An 18,677-nucleotide genomic window follows, 5' to 3' on the forward strand; every position below is an offset into this window, starting at 1 on the left:
GCTACCAGAGGGCCCGTGAAAATAGTAATAGGTTGAGTGGATGACACGCATGGTGTACGTACATAATAGGTATACGCTCCACCATTATATTGCATGGTTTGTCGAGCAGTTATATTAGGCTGGATATAGATGATGCGTTGTACAATGACTATGACTTGATGAGCATTATATACTAGCAGTTTTAAGTGATGTCGTCGCCTTCGCCTGCTCATGCACCTACCCGTAGAGCCGGAGCAGGTGCTGGGAGACGGCGCGAGGTGTACTTATGCCAGTATCAATGAAAGTTTTATGATATTAAATTCTATGCCATTTTGCTATTGCTGATACAGCGATAAGAAAGAAGGAATGAGTTTCATGGAACGAGAGAGGAGTTTCGTCCTCGTGAAACTCAGCTGACGGTAAAGGAGGTGATTGGTTTGCTGACTCGGCTCGTACTTGGAAGCTAGGCTCCCGCCGGCATAGGTGCAAGTTGTTTGGTTGCACGCACGAGTGCTTGTTACATAATTTTTTTTCAAAAACAGTTAGCAATATGATGTGTATTTTATATAATTACAATTTAATAGCTCTTAGTATACCTTATTAAATATTAATCAGCTTTGAAATCACTAATACCACTTAATACACCCTAATCATGCGCTAATAGAGTCATTAACCAAATGGACGCATGCACCAAGCGAGCCAGGCTCGCTTGCGGAGCCAATCGCCCCCATAGGCGCCGCCAACGCTGACACGCTGTGCCTCCCCCTCTCCCCCGTGGCGGAGCGGGAGCCGGACCAGCAGCCGCCCCAGTCGGCAACGGAGCCGCAGCAGATCCGGCAGCCGCGAGACGAGCTGCACGCCTCCAAGGCACAAGTCGACTTGGCTCAAGTCGACGGCCACAACGTCTTCGCCACTCCTCAAGCCAACTTAGGCGCGGCCTACGTGGAGCTGGAAAATCTACCTGAAACGGAAGTTATCCAGCGTGTCACCCAAGCTGCACTACTCGAAGAGCTTGCTCAGTCAGGACCAAATCCGTGGCCCGGCCCTCAGGGCGGAGCAACGGCTGGCATGCCAGAGCGGTGCACGAGCCACGACGAAGCAGGGGTCCGCCGCCGACAGGAGTATAATCGCCTCAACGGCAATCCAGAGGAGCAAAACCATCAGGATGACAACGCCCACAGCCGCGACAAGGCGGATACCGACTCCAGATCAAACCCGGACGCCTGCCACGCTACCAGCATCAACAAGGGTCAGTGTTGCAGAACCATGTTAAAAATGAAAAATTGCTCCGTATCTTTAAGTTGTCAGGACATGGCTTGCCGCCTCCCAACTAGTAAAGTTAAACGGGGGGAAAAGAAACACCGTGGAGGCGCCAATGCTTTCTTTCTTATTAGAATTATTATTACAAAATTGGTTGGTTACTTCTGCATGGGCTGTCGATCAAGCAACTGGGCCCCAACTTGCATCTAAATCTTCTCTTTTCCTGAGCAGATTGCCACAAAGAATTCTTCAAAACACGTTAGCCACCTCCTTCCGTTTACAGTAGCAGTCTCCTAATGTCGCTGAAATTCGATGCCAGCTCCGTGAAAAACCTCCCTGCTCCGCCGTACATCACAAAGAGGAGGTAAATAACACGAAGCAAAAAGGAATGATAGTGGAAACAGATACAAAGCGAAGAAATAAAATAGTACCTCCTACTTGCCCATCAAACACACGATGGTCAGCAGACAGCGTCAAGCTCATTTTTGTAACTGCAGCGGCCTTCTCATTTCCTGGACAAAAGTCTCATAGATTAGTAATATGCCTGCAATTGTTCTGAGCAGAAAAGCACAATGTCAATGAAACGTACCATCACTGTCCACAACAGGCTCAACAACCTTGTTACCTCTACCAACAGCTAAGATGCCAGACTGACAAAAGACATGAATAGGAACCATCAGTACGAATTCGACGGATCCATCCTGAGGGAATAGGGGAGGAGTTAGGGTGGAAGCGACCTGTGGAGGATTAATGATCGCACAGAAATGGTCCACAGGGTACATACCAAGATTTGAGATACTGCATAAGCATGAGCCGTGAAAATGTCAAAATACAGAATTTCACAACAGGCAGGATTCCCTGAATAACAATTACAAACAGGCAGACATCACTTACCTGAAAGTTCCCCCCTGAAACTCATTAGGTGCAAGTTTCCCAGCTCTTGCCTTCTCAGCCAGCTGCTTAACCTGAGTGATTAGGAATGGAGAAAACATGACTTACAACAATTGAAAATTTTAATTCTCCTAAGCACAGAAATAGAGATTCTTAGAAAAGTGTTGACCACAATTTATTTTTGCAAGTTTAGAGCTTCCATTGATGGCTGTTGATGGCAAGAGCTACATTTACATGACTATGATCAATTGATAGTATCAAAAACTTCCAGAGTATTCCGAAATACAAACATACTGCTGAGGAAATTTGGCTTGAACTTTGGAAACTTTGTTATACCTCTGAGGATATTGCTGATATAGTCTTTTGATCAGCATTTCTTATAATTGGAGTCATCAGACCCTAGAATAGCAAAGACAATCATTAGAGGCACCAAAGATACACTAACAGTAACTTCTTGGTATTCTTATCGTCATACCTTCTCTGTGGCAACAGCAATAGATATATCAACTGAATCACATTTTTGGGCTTCTTCCTTCTCACTGTTCCAGTAGGCTAAAAAGTGATGAAAACTAATCAATTTTTGAAAAGTGGAAACTAAAAGGGCAGGCTGTATGTTCGGTTGTAACAAAAAAAAAGGAAAACAGGACAGGGGCTGGTTAGCTATGTTCCAGAGAAGCGATAGGATAGGAAAACTAGAATACCACTGATAAAAAAACTGGAATTTGCCAATTGCCGACCACCAGTCAAACATCCCCACGTGCATGGCTGGTTGCCACTTGCGCTACGCTTGTCAAGTGAGTCAATATACATTTGAAAAGGATCTAATAGAAACTTGGTTGGCTGCGATGATCACCACATCAGCCCAGTACTTGTACTATTGTACAAGGGCACACATCAATGTATAAGCTTGATTGCGTCATGATTTAACCACCCAAACTGCCTGTTCAGTGACTATCCTATGTTTAATACCACGGAGCAAACTCTACCTCCCTGGAAAGACAAACTCAACTAAAGTATCATCGTGAAGCTGATCAAATTCAGGCTATGGTAATTCCATACCATGTTAATCTAATTTAAAACTAGATTAAGTTCATAATCCCTCCAGTCACTTTTTATTGACGTTTCAGACAAGCAAATACAACTACATGCAAGTCAACATCCCTGTCTGAAACGTCAAATAATACTGATAGCTGGCAGTACTATTCCAACCGTGGTGTATAATCCACAAACTCCTTTCCTGGTGTGTGACTTCATCATGGACCGTTCAAGCAAAATGAGAATGAATCAGTGAATCATATTTTGTGCAGGTCAGTGGGATGCTATTGCTGCTAGACACTGCCCTGTAACTTGGGTCAGCCGTCACATGTGTTTAAGCTTCCCAAGAACAGGCAAGTCATTGTGGAGTCCATATGTTCAGGCCAAACAGGATTTGGATATGATACATCTGGAATAAAAACACAACAGATCCCATTTGATATTTAATTAATTCTTTAGGAATTACCATTTGCTTCAGGAACGTTCCGCAAGGCAATTGCCACAGCTTTTATGATGATATCATTTACTGAAACTTTAATGCCATGTTGCTCTGCAACAAAAAAGACTCATGAGAAAAGAAGGCCCTTTTCTTATCTGATTACTGAAAACACCAAATAAAAGGAAATAAATAGCACACCTTTCAGTTCGCTCCTGAAAGCAAGCAAGGGATCAAGTACAACATCTGAGAACAATGCAACAAATATCATTATATCAATAACATCATGAAAATAACATGTGCAGTGAACGGATACAAACCTTTGGATAGATATAAATGAGGAGTCGTCTGTTTTGATTCAAGCAACCTTTTTGCAATAACCTGCATGATACCAAAACAGGTCGACTCTTATTAAACAAGTGAGATCTCATAGATGATACATGGCCTGACCAAGTTCATTTTCATCAAAGACATCATCGTGTACCAGTAGCAAGAATATCCAGCAGATAAATAAATTGATGAAACAGGCTATAAAATGGAATGACACATTTGCAGAATCCTCAGCAGCAAATATTTGAAGTGCTTATATGACAAGTTTTCAGGTTGAAGTACTTGATTTTATCTAAAATACTATATAAAGAGAACATGTAGTTCACTAATAATTTGATTCATTGCGCAAAACTCTGGGCCATCCTAGAATCCCTGTAGCTAGATAAAAGACAAGAGGAGTTCAATGTGGTGTGAAAGCTTTGGTATTCACACTTAGATTGATCACAGACTCTAGTTTTTTAGGTCATTCTATGCACAAGGTAACATAACTAAAAGTATATATCATGATATCTACAAAAGTCAATAGAGGTGAATAGAGTACCTTGCGTATCTGACTATTTGGAATATCTTCATATGTATCGGCCTTTTGTGAAGTAGTGGCTGGTTGAGCCTGGGCATCACGAGTTGGCTGAGATGAAGGCGTTGCTGGAGCCTTCTGTTCTTTGGCTGGGATTGAAATTGCGCCTGACTTCAGTGCAGCCAGAACATCCCCTTTCAGAAGGGTGCCACGAGGGCCTGATGCTCTCAGTGATGACACATCCAGTCCATGTTCCTTGATGAGTAACTTAGCTGCAGGACTGATTCGGCTCACTACTGAGCTTTGTTCAGACACATTAGCTACATCAGTTTTTGGTGCACTTTCTGTTGACTGTTCTTCCTTTTGTTCACCTCCAAACGATGTATCGGCGGGTATATTTTTAATATCATCAAGCTCTTCAACCTTAAATGGACAACCAGCAATCAGTAGAAAATTAAAATGGATGTTGAAAGGATATAAAAGCCACCAGTCATGGAGCTATACCGTGACAGCAATTGGCTGTCCAACCTGAACATCTTTTGAACCTTCAGGTGCTAAAATTTTGGCCAGATACCTAAGATATTAAAGTGGTTAGGTTAAACAAGAAAGGTGTATGCATAATTAATAAGCATCCATGAAAAGAAAAGACAGGGTATCACAAAAGACTAAAAAAATATGACCAAACACAAATTAGATAAAGACAAGAAAAAAGTTAAATGAAACAGTAACTATGTGTTCTAGTTGTGCCAGTTATTTAAAAACTTAAACATTTAATGTAGTTTTTTCATACTGGAAGAACAATGGAATAGGCTTGTACAGGAATTACTGGAACATTATGTGCAATTTCTTAGAGTTTTGGCCAACCTACACAATTGATGCATAATGGCAAAGTATAGCATATTACACTGATTTGACTTGGAGGCTTGGAGCACTATATTGACCAAAATTGACTAAATGAACTATGAACAAGTTTTGCATAAGAACCTTAATCAATATTTCCACTAAAAATGAATGCACAGGGAGGTTCATATAATGCAAAACATCGGAGCTAAAAGAAATTTAAATGGTAACCTATCCCTAAAGCATGCTGACATGCTGTACCACTGAACATGTTATTGTAATCAAAAGCACCTTTTCATAGTGACAGTTCATGAGACTATAGCATACTTTGCAGTAACTGTAAACTCGGGAATGCAAAATCATAATTATAGAGCAATGAAACTGAAACATATTAATAGTCTCTCGGAACTGTCATGTTCAATGTCCACAGTAAAGATTTAAACCCAATGAAAAACATGTCGTCAAGGACATTACCCTTCTTCAAGGCTTTCAAATTCAAGAGTGGCTTTATCGGTTTCTATCTCGCATATCACATCACCAACCTCTATCTGCAAAAAACATACAACATTTAATGATACTGACATATTGCTAATAGTGACAAAAAGAAGAAATTCTTTGAGAATATGATATTTGTATAATGAAATAGCAGATTGCGGAAAGCCTAACCTTGTCTCCTTCATGTTTTCTCCATTTTGCAATGTTACCTTGGTTCTAATGAAAACTATGTCAGAGTATGGAATATGCAGAAAGGAAAAAGAAACAAAGCTGGCAACATATATTACTAAGATCAGTGTTTAAAGTTTTTACCATAGTAGGGGACAATGCTGGCATCCCAACCACCAGATGTGGAGGAAGCCCTGCGAAAAGATAAGATCATATTAATGATAGTGCCATAAATTGCTATGTGCTAACAGAATATTTTTGTACATGTTTTTAATGTCAGTTTCAAATATGAAAAAGTAATAAAGAAGAAAATTAGCAGCATGCAGTAGTTAGTCTACTAATTGATTTGCTTCATCAGCACAATATGTTGACAAATAATATAATCTTGCCTAGAAAACTTCTCTTGACTGGGATGTGTTCGTAGAAATATGACGTAGAAAACCCAATGAAGCATACTAACTTACATAGGGACTTTCCTTCATCGAATCAAAAGTGCAGGACAACAAGAAACATAAGAGCTAAACCATATAAAATTTGGTAATTTCACGAGTTTAAGCTAGTGGTTTAAATATTTCAAGTTTTCTGTTTATGCAAAGCAATGGAAAGATAAATTCAAAGACTCACATGATAACAGTGCTACAGAGTAAAACTCAAGCTATGTTTATGCAAAGCAATGGAAAGATAAATTCAAAGACTTACATGATAACAGTGCTACAGAGTAAAATTCAAGCTATGGAAATAAAAAATTATTTGTCTGTTCATCTATAACATATCAGATTAACAATGTGAGCCATGTGGCTATACCTGTTGAGAACCAACGGGCTGGCATGGGAGCCTGCACAAGGAATGCTACATAAGTAGCAGTTTGATCAATGAAAAGGATTAATATTTGAACTCACCTTGTAATGTCCACCCACTGATGCTAGGAGTGATGGCCTGGAAAGAGATCAAACTTCAGGAAAAAAATTGTACAAAAGAAACATATAGGTAATCACGAACTAAAGCACGTGTAACTGTGGGTACCATTCCTGCATTACTGCAAATTCAGCACCTCATTCCAACAATCTTCCATTGCGAATAATGAAAGCATGAAACGTAAACATGTGCTAATCCACATTCCAACTAACTAGTTAGACCTAGGGTCAAAATTGGGGCCAGCACTGAATGCATGTACTGACAAACGACTTGGCAACAGTGTAAATCTGAACGATCCCAGCGACAAAATATGCAAAGTTATACCTCATGGAAGCACATCGGCCAGCCTCAGCTAAGGAACCCCTTGCACGCGACAAGCTGCGAGTGATCAACATTAGAAAATATGTCAAATAGCTGAGTGGACACGCATCACAATCTGTACGAATTCATCGGCAGCATCTAACATCTTACCCGACCAGAAGCGCCCGGATGTTCGCCATCTTGCCAAGCAAAAACCTAGACACAAGACGATCCCTGCGGCCAAATTCGCAAAATGAGTTACAAAAAGGAAAATGATAGCAAACGGTGGGTGAATTAACTTGGGTCCGGCAATATTTTGGAAAATAATCTGAACTCGCGAAATCCTAAACACACCACGGATGGATTGATCGAATGGAATTGCAAGGAGCCTCACCGGGACGGGCGGATCTTGAACCCCGCTAGAAACGGCGGCCGGGGAATCCGGCAGATGGGGAGGAAGGGACCACGGCGCGGACGGAGGAGGATTCGGCGGCGGAAAAGATGAGCACCACCAGCGGGGCGAAGGCGAGCAGGGGAAGCGAGCAGGTTTTGGTCGTTGGGTGACGACCGGGCCGGATGCTGTTTAGGTTGCGGATCCGGCTGTCCAAAACTATACGCTTACTCCGTGTAAAAAAATTGCAACTCTCGCTTTATAAACCAATCAATTTCAAATTTAACTAAATTTATATAAAAATACTAAATTTATATCTCTAAATAAATTTAATATAAAAATATATTACATGATTAATCTAACGGTACTTAATTTGTAATATTAATATTAATATTATTTTTATAAATTTGGTCAAACTTGATATTGATTGACTCCTCAGTAAACGAGAGTTGCATTCTTTTATGGACGAAAAGAGTAACATCCAGCTATCTAGGCCTGCGTTCGTGAGGCCAAATAGATTAGGTTGGGTTTACTCTATTTTTTAAAATGTTTGGTTCAAGGGCAATAGGGATGGATCCAAAGCGATAAGAGAGTATCCTTCTCACGTACGGGTTGGATCATGACAGAGGTAGACTCCGGGTATCCCTACCTAATGGGATCTAGATTCCTAGAAAATGATCTCATGCTACAATCCCTGTATGCAGATACTGTGCCACGATATAGGTCATGAAGAAGGAGGTGAGGAAGAATTAAGGATATATAACAGGCGTGAAACTAGGAGAAAATAGGGATGGGATCTTTACTATCGCGCACTGAGGTCTTTGCCTTTACAAAACGGTGAGAACATTAATTTTCACCGACTTTTTAGAAATCCATAGGGGTCGGCGGACCCCAACGAGCAAGCCTAGCTCCACCTCTGCGGGAGAATAGGATTAAAGGATAATTATACTATGATTTATGCGAATTTAGACCACGAGAATGTGACGTGGCATGAAGGTAGTGGGATACGGACGATGAGATCAGACAGACTGGATGTTGTACCGGTAGGATGATGAAGATCAGAAGGCTTGGATTTTGTAGAGGTGGGATGACATCAAGGGACGGCATAATGTACAATGTGCGACGCAACAAACCACATATGAAGAGCTCCGCTCTTTTTAGTAGTACATATATTGAAAAGAAAGGCAAAAGAAGTGTTCTGATTCCTCAACTTTACCTGAGACTCAAGTTACAATCTAGTTTCTCAACTTTTATTTTCAGTTAACCTCGTTCTTGTGTTGATGTGGCTATTCATGTTAACATAAGAATGATGTGAGAAGTTAATTTTTGCCCTAAGCTTCTTCTTCCTATCTCACTTTCTATTGTTGCATCATGGACATACAGATCCGCTGTTGCCTCCTGACTTGTTAACTTTTGTGCGCGTTGAAGTGCCCATTCATGTTTAATTTGATCTTGATCATACACGAACAACATGTATATATTTGCTTAACTTTCCGCTTCACTCCTTAACAAAGCGGAAAAGAAATAACTAAGATAAATAGGACTTTTCAAATTAGCCTTATGCTATTATGGAGCACCACATGTCCACATTACTATAAAGGTGAATTTAAACTAAAATAAAAATTAAGGGATTAAATTGATATTTCTAAAAATGGAGGGACTTGACTCTCGAATTAAGTTTAAGGGGGCAAATCGCCTATTTTTCCAAAACAAACCCTAGATAGCAGCCGCTCACCAGTCCACCCACACCCACCCCGCTCCCGCTTCCCCCGCCGTCACTCCGCTTCCCCCGCCGCTACTCCCCACCCCCCATCTCCCGCTGCCACGCCTCACCCCGATCCGGAACCCTTACCGACGCACCGAGATCTCGCTCCTCCTTACCAGCATGGAGGATCTCATGGAGATGCTGCTCGGCGGCGAGGACTTCCAGAGAATGGAGGGCACGCTGCGAATGCTCACGCAGCATGTCTGCTCCGCTGTCACACCCTTGGCCGTCGACGAGTCGGACTTCAGATACTGCCTGAAGAGCCATCAAATGGCCCATCCTGGACAGAGAATCAGCCACTACATTTTCTTTCCCTTGTCTATAGACAATTTTGAACTTGAGCCCCATCAGACGTGTCATAGCCTTCCTTTGCATTTCAGAGTGAAGATTCTGCTCTATCAGATAAGAGAGACTTTTGTGATCTGTCTTGATGATAAACTCCTGAAGTTGCAGGTAAGACCTCCATTTCTCTACTGCCATAATGAGTGCAAGGAACTCTTTCTCATAAATAGAACTAGCCTTGTGAGATGGCCCCAAAGCTTTACTCAGAAAAGCTACAGGCTGGCCTTGCTGTAACAACACAGCTCCAATTCCATTCTCTCAAGCATCTGTATCCACAGTGAAAGGTTGAGTGAAATCTGGGAGAGCCAATACCGGAGTAGTACTCATGGCCTGTTTAAGCTTGAGGAATGCTTGCTGGGTAACATCTGACCATTGAAACATTTTTTTCTTCAAAAGTTGGGTCAGGGGCTTAGCTATGATCCCATAGTTTCTCACAAAACGCCTGTAGTAGCCAGTCAGGCCCAAAAATGCTCTCAATTCAGTCACTGAAGTTGGTACTGGCCAATTCACCATTGCTTCAGTTTTAGTGTCATCAGTGGCAACTCCTGCAGCAGAAATGATGTGGCCTAGATACTCCAATTTTTCCTGGGCAAAGGAACATTTGCTGTTTTTGAGATACAATCGGTGATCTCTGAGTTTCTGTAGGACCTGCTGCAAGTGTTCAATGTGCATTTCCAAGGTTGGACTGTATATGAGGATGTCATCCAGAAAAACTAAGACAAACTTTCTCAGGAATGGGCTCAGTATATCATTCATCAAGCACTGAAACGTAGCTGGTGCATTGGTAAGCCCAAAAGGCATTACCCTGAACTGAAAATGGCCATGATGTGTTTTGAAAGCAGTTTTGAATTCATCTTGCTCAGACATCCTCACCTGGTGATAACCAGATCTCATATCTAGTTTTGTGAAATATTTAGCCCCAGCTAATTCCTCCAAAATTTCCTCAATAACAGGCATGGGGAATCTGTTCTTGACAGTAATGGAGCTCAGTTTTCTATAATCAATACAGAACCTCCAACTCCCATCTTTCTTTTGTACCAGTAGTACAGGAGAGGCAAAGGGACTTGTGCTATGAGTGATCAACCCAGCTTCTAGCAATTCCTTAACTTGCTTTTCGATCTCATTCTTGTGAAGAGGGGAGTATCTGTATGGTCTTGAATTCACTGGTGTTGCTCCAGGTTGCAGAGGTATAGGGTGATCATGGATCCTTTGTGGTGGAAAGGTTTTGAGGTCTTTGAACACATCAGTATACTTCTGAAGTATTTGTTCCACCAAGGGGGACAAGGGAGGGGGATGTGGTGGAGGAACAACATCTACCAGTGCAACTGCCCACACTTCATTGCCCTGAACCCATTTGCAGAATGTTTCCATAGACATTTCCTGAGGTAGCGGAGAAGAAGGTTGCACACCCAACAGTTTAATTTTAGTGCCTCTTTCCTCAAACTCAATTACTCTGTCCTCCCAATGACAGGTCATGGGACTGTGTGTGGACAACCAAGCATAGCCCAAGATGGCATCATAAGCCTCCAGATCCAATACCTTCATGTCAGCTGTCATGGTGTAACCATTTGACCACCACTGTAAACCAGGCACACACTTGTCAGTAATCAAGGTAGTCCCATTGGCCATGCTGACAACCTTGGGTTCAGCAGAAATAGGAGTAATGCCCACTTTCTTAAGAAAAGAAGTCTGACAAAACTGTGTGTACTGCCACTATCCACCAATATCAGCATTATTTTGTTTTTCACAAGTGCCCTGACTCTCATTGTTTGCCCTTTATCAGTACCAGTCATTGCATTCAAGGACAAAAGAAATCTTGAGAAAGAGCATCCTCTAACTGTGCCAAAATGTTCTCTGACAGTTCCACATCAAGACTATTCACAGATACAGCATGGACTTGAACTTTGGGTTGTTTTGTGCATACCTCGGTGTGAGAGGGATCATATTTCTCACTGCACCAGTAACAAAGGCCATTGGCTCTGCAATAATCTCTCTTCTGTCTTTTCTTCCACAAGGAACTTGGTGGTGACTGCTTGGGCTGGGAGGGAGGGGATTTTGCTGACAGAAGTGGTTTCTGCATTTTCATCTTTCCTCTTTCCTGTACCTTTTGATGGATCTTGGCCATCTAATAGCACGATGTAGTGTAGTCGGCACTTGTGTCTGTACAGCCATGCCCACATCAGATCGCAACCCATTGATAAATTGCTGAATAAAAAACACAGGATCATAGCCACTGTTATGCATAATGAGCTGATAATACAATGCCTCAAACTGATCAGCATACTCTTCCACTAAACCAGTCTGTCTGAGTTGCAAAAGATCATCCAGAGCCTTCCTGTACTCATACTGACCAAACTGAGCTTCCACTGCATCAGCAAATTGGTCCCAAGTAGCTCGAAGATGTTGCTTCTTGTACACTTGCAGCCACTTTGCTGCATTCTTGTCGAAATGGAGAGCAGCTGCAGTAACCCACATACTTTCTTCAATGTTGGAGATGCGAAAATAATCCAGGCACTTTTCTCTCCAGATCTTTGGGTGTTCACCAATAAACAAGGGAAACTGCATCTTAGGAATAACGGAGCGTGGAATATGAGTGGACTCCCTCGCAGGACGCGGCACCCCTGGATCCGGCCGGCGAGCAGAACCATCCCCCGTCTGAACTGGCCTGGCACTCTGGTGGCTACCACCCCCCATGGTCCGCACCGAATTGGTTTCCGAGTCACTGTCAGTCATCATGTCCATAGTCAGACGAGCCACCGTCTGCCCTGTTGCCTCAACTCGCTTGGCGACGAGCTGCTGTTCCTTGCCGTAATGATCCACCGTTGTAGTAGTCTGCTCCAACTGGGCCTTGAGTTCCTTCTGAGAGACACCAATCGCACTCACACGAGCAAATAGCAGATCCAAACTCGAGAGCACCTGATCCCAATGTGCCTCGTCCCGCTGACTCGATGCCTCCATGGCGTCTAGGATGAACGCCGTATGAACCAAAGGTTTTGGGGGCGCCGTGATTGACAGCACCGCAAGCCGATCCAAGGGTGAGTGGGAATTACGGGATCTCAACGTGAGCAAGGCACTCGAGGCGACGAACGCACCAACCCAAACTTGTTTCTCAGATTAAGGCCGACGGAATCTCTGCTGACAATTCACCGCGCAGTGATGGGGAAGGGAAGATCTGCATGCACAATTAAGGAGCTAATATGTTTATCGAGCTATGGATAGGTTAAAATTTAATAAAATAAAATATTTACGTGAAAAGATGCTAATTTACCTGATAGACGGTAATGGAGCTCAAAAGAAAATCTTTATTTATTTTATATTTTAAATTTGAGTATAGGAAACACCGTACTATTAAAAGGGATGCGAGGAGATGGCTTGAAGATGTCAAAGTACTTAATTGAGATGCTAACCTCCTACGAGATACACAAATCACGCATTTCCTGTAGTTTCTGCACTCGCCAATAATAACGACTATATGATATTTAGGTTGTGTTGTTGCCTTTTAATGTATAGTTAAGTCGTTGCAATAAGGTACTCACTTTTCATTTATAAGGTTGTACTGTCTTACATTGCATTTTAATGTATTATTAAGTCGTTGCAACAAGGTACCTAAATAAGACATTGCATTTTAATGTATTATTAAGTCGTTGCAACAAGGTACCTAAATTCCGTTTCATTTACCGGTCACCATTGACAAGCCATGAAAACTAAGGAATCAATCTGTTTAATTCTAAAATGATCAAAATACCACTCGTCTAGAAAATTCAATCAATTTGTTATATTCTAAATTATCAAAACACCATCGCCTTGAAAGTTCTATTTTGTACCCGTTCTTTTAAGCCAACTAGCATAGTGCTTTTTAAGAAAACCTAATAAATAAATAATAATTTTATAATCATAGAGAATAGTCAATAATAGTTTTATATTTATAACAAAGATGCATATTTCACATGGGAAAGGTCTCCAGTAACTGAAAATGGACATCCTTGAAGAAAGAAACACTGATGACAAGATGGAAGATTATATTCAAAGGAAACATTTGCGCTCCTGGTGTGCCACCCATCCAACAGCAACAGGGAGATTATATTTTAAATTTGAGTATAGGAAACATCGTACTATTAAAAGGCTGTCCTCGGTTCAAAAACATGGAATTGCATTTCAACTTTCGCGCACAACAACAAATATGAGATACATTACGCTACTACCTCGTGATGAGTTCAATAAATAAAATACAATGCAACAGTCAATAATCACAGCTTAAACCGGTGGTATCCTTTTTGCAGAGCTTCTGGCCTATGGACTTATTAACAATGAACAATCTCAGAATGTCAAGTCTAGAAAACCAATTGACAGAAGGGCAAGCATTTCAGCATCCAGTACAACATGCGAGTGTGAATTCTTCGCTTCTGAAGCCCCAAAATTCTCACTACTTCCTGAGCCTTAACCTCAACCTGAAACATATGGAAATTTGAGATGAATGGAGGAACCTATTAATCTAATAGAAGGATCTATTGTCATGAATAGATATTTCTGTGAAAGGCATCTCTCTGTTTTTCCTTTTCTGACCTACAAACGACTATACAAGTGTTTTACTGAGTTACATCCATTTGCATCTCTTAAAAAATGATATATGAAGATAGACATTCAAAATAGGCATGAAGTTAGATGTCATTCAAATGAGCAACTAACATCTAGCTTCACATTAAAAAAAATGCATGGCATCTTAACTGACCAGAGCAAGTGTTCCGAGTTGCACACTGATCTGGAAAATGATTAATGAGTATTGAATAATCAAAAGGACAACAGAATCAATATTCCTAAGGTCAGCAAATGTTTCAATATATTATGCCAATATCACCTAAATTTCACTAGGATAGTAGGAAGTAGGATACAACAACTCATGCTTTTGCCAAATTGTGGCGACCCCGTTGCTACAGATTGCTTAGATGCTGTTCAGTTCAAGCTGACAACCCAATGGAAAATCCATGACTCCATTTGGATCAAGTAGTCAGACAGCTGATACTGAATTTGCGCCCATTTGGATGAGCATCCAGACTCCAGCCACAACTAGGATGATAAAACTAGACAAGCTAATTTGCAGCGCAGACAGCGACCGGATACGCAACCACAAGCGTCGAGCAACCGCATACCTCAATCGGCGTGTTCGTGGATGTCGTCAGCCTCATCCTCCGAAGACGAGGACGAGGAGGAGTTGGACGAGTAGGTGAAGGGGTGCGGCGCAAGCTCCGGAGGCTGGAGGACGAGGAAGACGCGGCGGTCGCGGCGGGGCCGGAGGGGGCCGCGGGCTGGCCCGGGGAGGAAGGGGATGCAGAGGAAGGCGGCGAGGCGCGCGAGGAGGTGGAGCGGCGCGCAGCAGATCAGCGCGAGGACGCGGTCGGGCGGGAGCGTCTCCGGGTTGCACGCCACCCGCTGCCACGCCGCCGCCGACCCCCGCGCCACCCACACCACCCACACCGGCCGCACCGTCATGAATTGAAACCGACCCCGAGCCCCCAATTCTGGGCCTCGGCGTGCGCGGGGAGCGGGGAAGGGAAGGGGAGGCGCGCACGGCAAGAAGGCGGGCGGGGGCGCCTCCGCCTGCCTGCCGTGCCGCCGCGTGGATCTCGCCGCCGGGTTTGGAAGGATTCGCCGCCGCTGCTGTAAATTTTTTGTTTGTTGGGCGTTTGCCGCGTGCAGTTCGCGGTTGATTCATAGCTTTATCACTCGGCTGCATACGTGGACCCGCCGCCATGTGGAACCCGCTCGGCAGCCGGACGTTTCAGGCTGCATCTCCGCAACGGTTCAGAAGATTCGCACAATAATGTCCAACGGCCTGCCTGTACAGTGAGATTTATATAGCATGCGAATTAATACAAACTTGAATAAATTCGTACAAATTTCTTGTATGATCCCACTGTTCCAAACCGAAGGTGGAATTTCCTACCCGTAAACATGGTCTTTCTTGGGAAATCAATACGCACATTTTCAGTGTTCAGGTTGCAGAACAAAAATCGCATCTCCCGTGTCTGCTTTCTACATATGAACGGCATTCTGTTGAAAATGCGCAAACCGAAACGTGGTCAGCTATTGAAGTGCGATTACAATGACAAATGGAGGAACGATAAGCAGCAACGCAACCCATTCAACTGGCAACAGCGCAGCACGGTACTGAAAGCAGACAACGCTTTGCAGAAATGGATGATACAAATACGCAAAAATGAAACAAAAAGGCAAGATCAAACAACATAAGGCTGTAACAGTTACCCAGCTGCCGAAGACTTCCATAACAAGTTAATATGGGTTGAACATATCATTTCTTCCCATTAATTAGAGGGCGGGAAACAGAACTACACGCGCATCAACAAGTAAAATGGAACTTGGTAGGAAGGAAAAAACAGTTTCATCCACTGCATATTATTTCATGCATTTTGGTGTGCCGTAAAGAGAAAAATTGAGATAGCTTCTAGGCAGCACGTTTTTAAGGAATGGTTCTCTGGTAAAGCGGAAGGGCTCCCAGCGCTTCACGCTCAGCACTCTCCTTTTTCACCTGCAAGAAAAATGAGATATAAGACAAAGGCCACTAATGGCATGGATTGAAATAAAATATAAGTGTGAAATAACTTAGCAGCACAAGGCTAAATCAAGAACTATGCAGTATAAAGGCAAATCAAGAACATTGCAGCATAAGGCTAAATCATCAGCATAAGAACTTCACAGCATAAGGCTAAATCACGAACTCTGCAGCATATCAAGGCAAATCAAGAACTTCGCAGCATAAGGCTAACCAAGGAACTTCTTAAGCAGTGAAATCAGCATTGCATATCTGCAGTTAACATTCTACACCTTGAATTGTAACAAATAATCATGTTAAGTTGCAATGTTAACTGCAAAATGTTTGCTGTAGACAATATTAGCTGCAAATCATGCATAAGTTCTCCATGAATTTATAAATGCTATCATTTTCCAGCTTGCACCAAGTATTGATTTGCAAAAGTACAACAGTAATGATGAAAAAAAGGCTCAACATGATAATGATCACGAAAAGGAATGAGGTTGATATTCATGCTGTCATGCACCTTATGAAAATAACAGTAAGAGAGTTAAAGGGCATACACCCACGAAAGAAAAGGTCAGGATATCCTGGCTGTGAGATGAACTTCATCATTGCACATGAGATGCTAATGCATATCCTAAAGTAGCTTGAGTTAACACGTAATGCATGGTAAGGATAACGAATAAGGATCATGTAGACTATTCCCTTATGGAAGAAAAGAGACAGTGGCTTACTGGTTTTTATGTAAAGGACAGATGAAATGACAAAGGCATGAAGCAGAAAAGATCCTTACCAGAGCCAACATGTCACTCAAATAGCCTCTGAATGGAGTTTGTGCAGCCTGTGCAAAAGAAAGTAAATGTCTCAGAATACCAGAGTTTATTAGGCTATACTAAACAAAAACTCATGTAATTGTATGCAATACATGATATGAAGAGTATCCAATAAGAAATCCATGTCCACAGAAGAAAATTTAAAGAATATTCAGCTGATAATGATATGATTTCACACATTGGAAATCCATATTTTAAATGAACTAACGGCTTTTTGATACACTAATCTACAAATATCTGCGATGCTGAAAGAAGAAACAAAATTTAGATTTAGTTTTCATCAAACAACTACGTGGAACATCTTCAGGGCAAAACATAGCATTAATATAAGCAAGGATGAGAAATCTACAAACCAAAATGGTAAACTGAATAAAAAAGCATACGAGTGCCTAAAACAATCTAACAGACTCCCTCCTAGCTGATGCAAACTACACTGGGAGATGGCATATACAAAGCATACGTTCATAAAAAAAAGTCCTGGAATCAATATGCAACATCAGGGCAAACTTCTGCTATCCTAATTCCCACCATTTTTAATTCTAATGCTCACTGCAATCTCATCTCTCATCAAAACTTAGTTGAAATGTGCACCCTATTCAGAATCGCTGCCTCCTAATTCCACTGGTTTTATACACAACTATAACATGGAGCTGCAAAATAGATTGGCCGGATGGACCAACCAAAACTTCAGGTAAGTAGAACCATCTGCATCACATGTACAACCCAAACACATCACCCTACACATTTCAATTAATATGCAGTCGTCTGCCCCAGTACACAGATGACTCACCGCATGAGCTTTCAGTAATGCAACCTAGAGCCTATCTCATGCAATCTCGCACGCCACCGTCAGAACAACCACGACAAACACACGAATCGAGAGATCCAGATCAGGGCATGGGGGAAATGAACGGGCATGAACCTGGAGGTCCTCGGGGAGGTACTGATGCTTCATGGAGAGGTCCATGGCGCGCTTGAGGCGCTGGATGCGGGCGTCTACCACCTCCCTAGGCAGCCTCCCGAGCGCCTCCTTGATGTCCAGGTCGAAGTACGGATCGTACAGGTCGTCGTACCTCAGCCCTTTTGGATCGGATCACCGGATCACACATACGCAGCACAACCGCCATTCAGATCAGGAGAACAAGAAGAAAAGGACGAGATCGCGAAGGGAGCACGGCGGGATCGAGGCCAGATCGGATCCGGGGTTACCGTATTTCCTGAGGCGCGAGGAGACGGCGCGCATGTGGAGGCGCGCGAGCGGGTTGCGGCGCGGGTTCACCAGCCAGTTCGACAGCGCGGACATCATCGACGACATGGTGGCGGCGCCCGGGAGGTCTCCTACGTCCTGCGCGGCGGCGGGATGCGCTTCCCCTTGGCCTCCTCGCTTTTGTGGGAGAGGAGGAGCGGTGGTGGGCGTGGGTGTGGACGCGGTCTCGGGCCGGGGCGTACGGAAGATCGAGAGAATGGGCTGTCGTTATAGGGGCCAGAACAAGAGGAATTACGGTCCATTTATTAAAGCCATCTTAAACTTCTTCTTGAGGGCCGGCCCAGTTTATCTAGACGCTGAGTAAGATTAGTATTTTTTTTCCCGGGAAGAGAAGAGAGAGATTGAGAGTTTGAGACCAACCAT

General features: G+C 42.9%; 4 protein-coding genes across 4 annotated transcripts; all 4 read right to left on the reverse strand.

The window, feature by feature from the left end:
• Positions 1–1,233: 1,233 nt before the first annotated feature.
• On the reverse strand, positions 1,234–7,776 carry LOC112876719 (dihydrolipoyllysine-residue acetyltransferase component 1 of pyruvate dehydrogenase complex, mitochondrial). The gene is made up of 20 exons (XM_025940887.1): positions 7,561–7,776; positions 7,338–7,400; positions 7,191–7,244; positions 6,851–6,887; positions 6,756–6,786; positions 6,096–6,145; positions 5,955–5,999; positions 5,763–5,836; positions 4,953–5,022; positions 4,473–4,871; positions 3,922–3,982; positions 3,803–3,847; positions 3,632–3,715; positions 2,606–2,682; positions 2,467–2,529; positions 2,134–2,204; positions 1,977–2,037; positions 1,829–1,889; positions 1,671–1,751; positions 1,234–1,575 (listed from the first exon to the last, which is right to left on the reverse strand). The coding sequence occupies exons 2-20, from the start codon at positions 7,364–7,366 to the stop codon at positions 1,517–1,519; spliced, it is 1,452 nt and encodes a 483-aa protein (XP_025796672.1). The 5' UTR covers positions 7,367–7,400; positions 7,561–7,776; the 3' UTR covers positions 1,234–1,516.
• A 3,485-nt stretch (positions 7,777–11,261) lies between these two features.
• LOC112874822 lies at positions 11,262–13,659 on the reverse strand. The gene has a single exon (XM_025938375.1). The coding sequence runs from the start codon at positions 12,620–12,622 to the stop codon at positions 11,747–11,749; it is 876 nt and encodes a 291-aa protein (XP_025794160.1). The 5' UTR covers positions 12,623–13,659; the 3' UTR covers positions 11,262–11,746.
• Positions 13,660–13,797: 138 nt separating this feature from the next.
• Positions 13,798–15,394, reverse strand: LOC112874826. Its single transcript, XM_025938377.1, has 2 exons — positions 14,812–15,394; positions 13,798–14,112 (listed from the first exon to the last, which is right to left on the reverse strand). Exon 1 carries the CDS (start codon positions 15,149–15,151, stop codon positions 14,813–14,815), a length of 339 nt encoding a protein of 112 aa, XP_025794162.1. The 5' UTR covers positions 15,152–15,394; the 3' UTR covers positions 13,798–14,112; position 14,812.
• A 500-nt stretch (positions 15,395–15,894) lies between these two features.
• Positions 15,895–18,482, reverse strand: LOC112874825 (cytochrome b-c1 complex subunit 7-like). The gene is made up of 4 exons (XM_025938376.1): positions 18,257–18,482; positions 17,970–18,127; positions 17,008–17,055; positions 15,895–16,208 (listed from the first exon to the last, which is right to left on the reverse strand). Exons 1-4 carry the CDS (start codon positions 18,360–18,362, stop codon positions 16,140–16,142), a joined length of 381 nt encoding a protein of 126 aa, XP_025794161.1. The 5' UTR covers positions 18,363–18,482; the 3' UTR covers positions 15,895–16,139.
• Positions 18,483–18,677: the final 195 nt, after the last annotated feature.

This window comes from Panicum hallii, chromosome 9 (assembly GCF_002211085.1).
Source record: "Panicum hallii strain FIL2 chromosome 9, PHallii_v3.1, whole genome shotgun sequence".
Classification (NCBI taxonomy): Eukaryota; Viridiplantae; Streptophyta; class Magnoliopsida; order Poales; family Poaceae; genus Panicum; species Panicum hallii.

Coding starts and splice junctions, on each gene's coding strand:
- LOC112874822 (XM_025938375.1), bottom strand. CDS start 12,622: ATGGAGGCATCGAGTCAGCGGGACGAGGCACATTGGGATCAGGTGCTC.
- LOC112876719 (XM_025940887.1), bottom strand. CDS start 7,366: ATGGCGAACATCCGGGCGCTTCTGGTCGG. Junction 6,787..6,850: donor CAGTGGGTGGACATTACAAG/GTGAGTTCAAAT, acceptor TTCCTTGTGCAG/GCTCCCATGCCAGCCCGTTG. Junction 2,530..2,605: donor TTGCTGTTGCCACAGAGAAG/GTATGACGATAA, acceptor TTGCTATTCTAG/GGTCTGATGACTCCAATTAT.
- LOC112874825 (XM_025938376.1), bottom strand. CDS start 18,362: ATGTCGTCGATGATGTCCGCGCTGTCGAACTGGCTGGTGAACCCGCGC. Junction 18,128..18,256: donor CTCGCGCCTCAGGAAATACG/GTAACCCCGGAT, acceptor CCGATCCAAAAG/GGCTGAGGTACGACGACCTG. Junction 16,209..17,007: donor TGAGTGACATGTTGGCTCTG/GTAAGGATCTTT, acceptor TTTTTCTTGCAG/GTGAAAAAGGAGAGTGCTGA.
- LOC112874826 (XM_025938377.1), bottom strand. CDS start 15,151: ATGACGGTGCGGCCGGTGTGGGTGGTGTGGGTGGCGCGGGGGTCGGCG.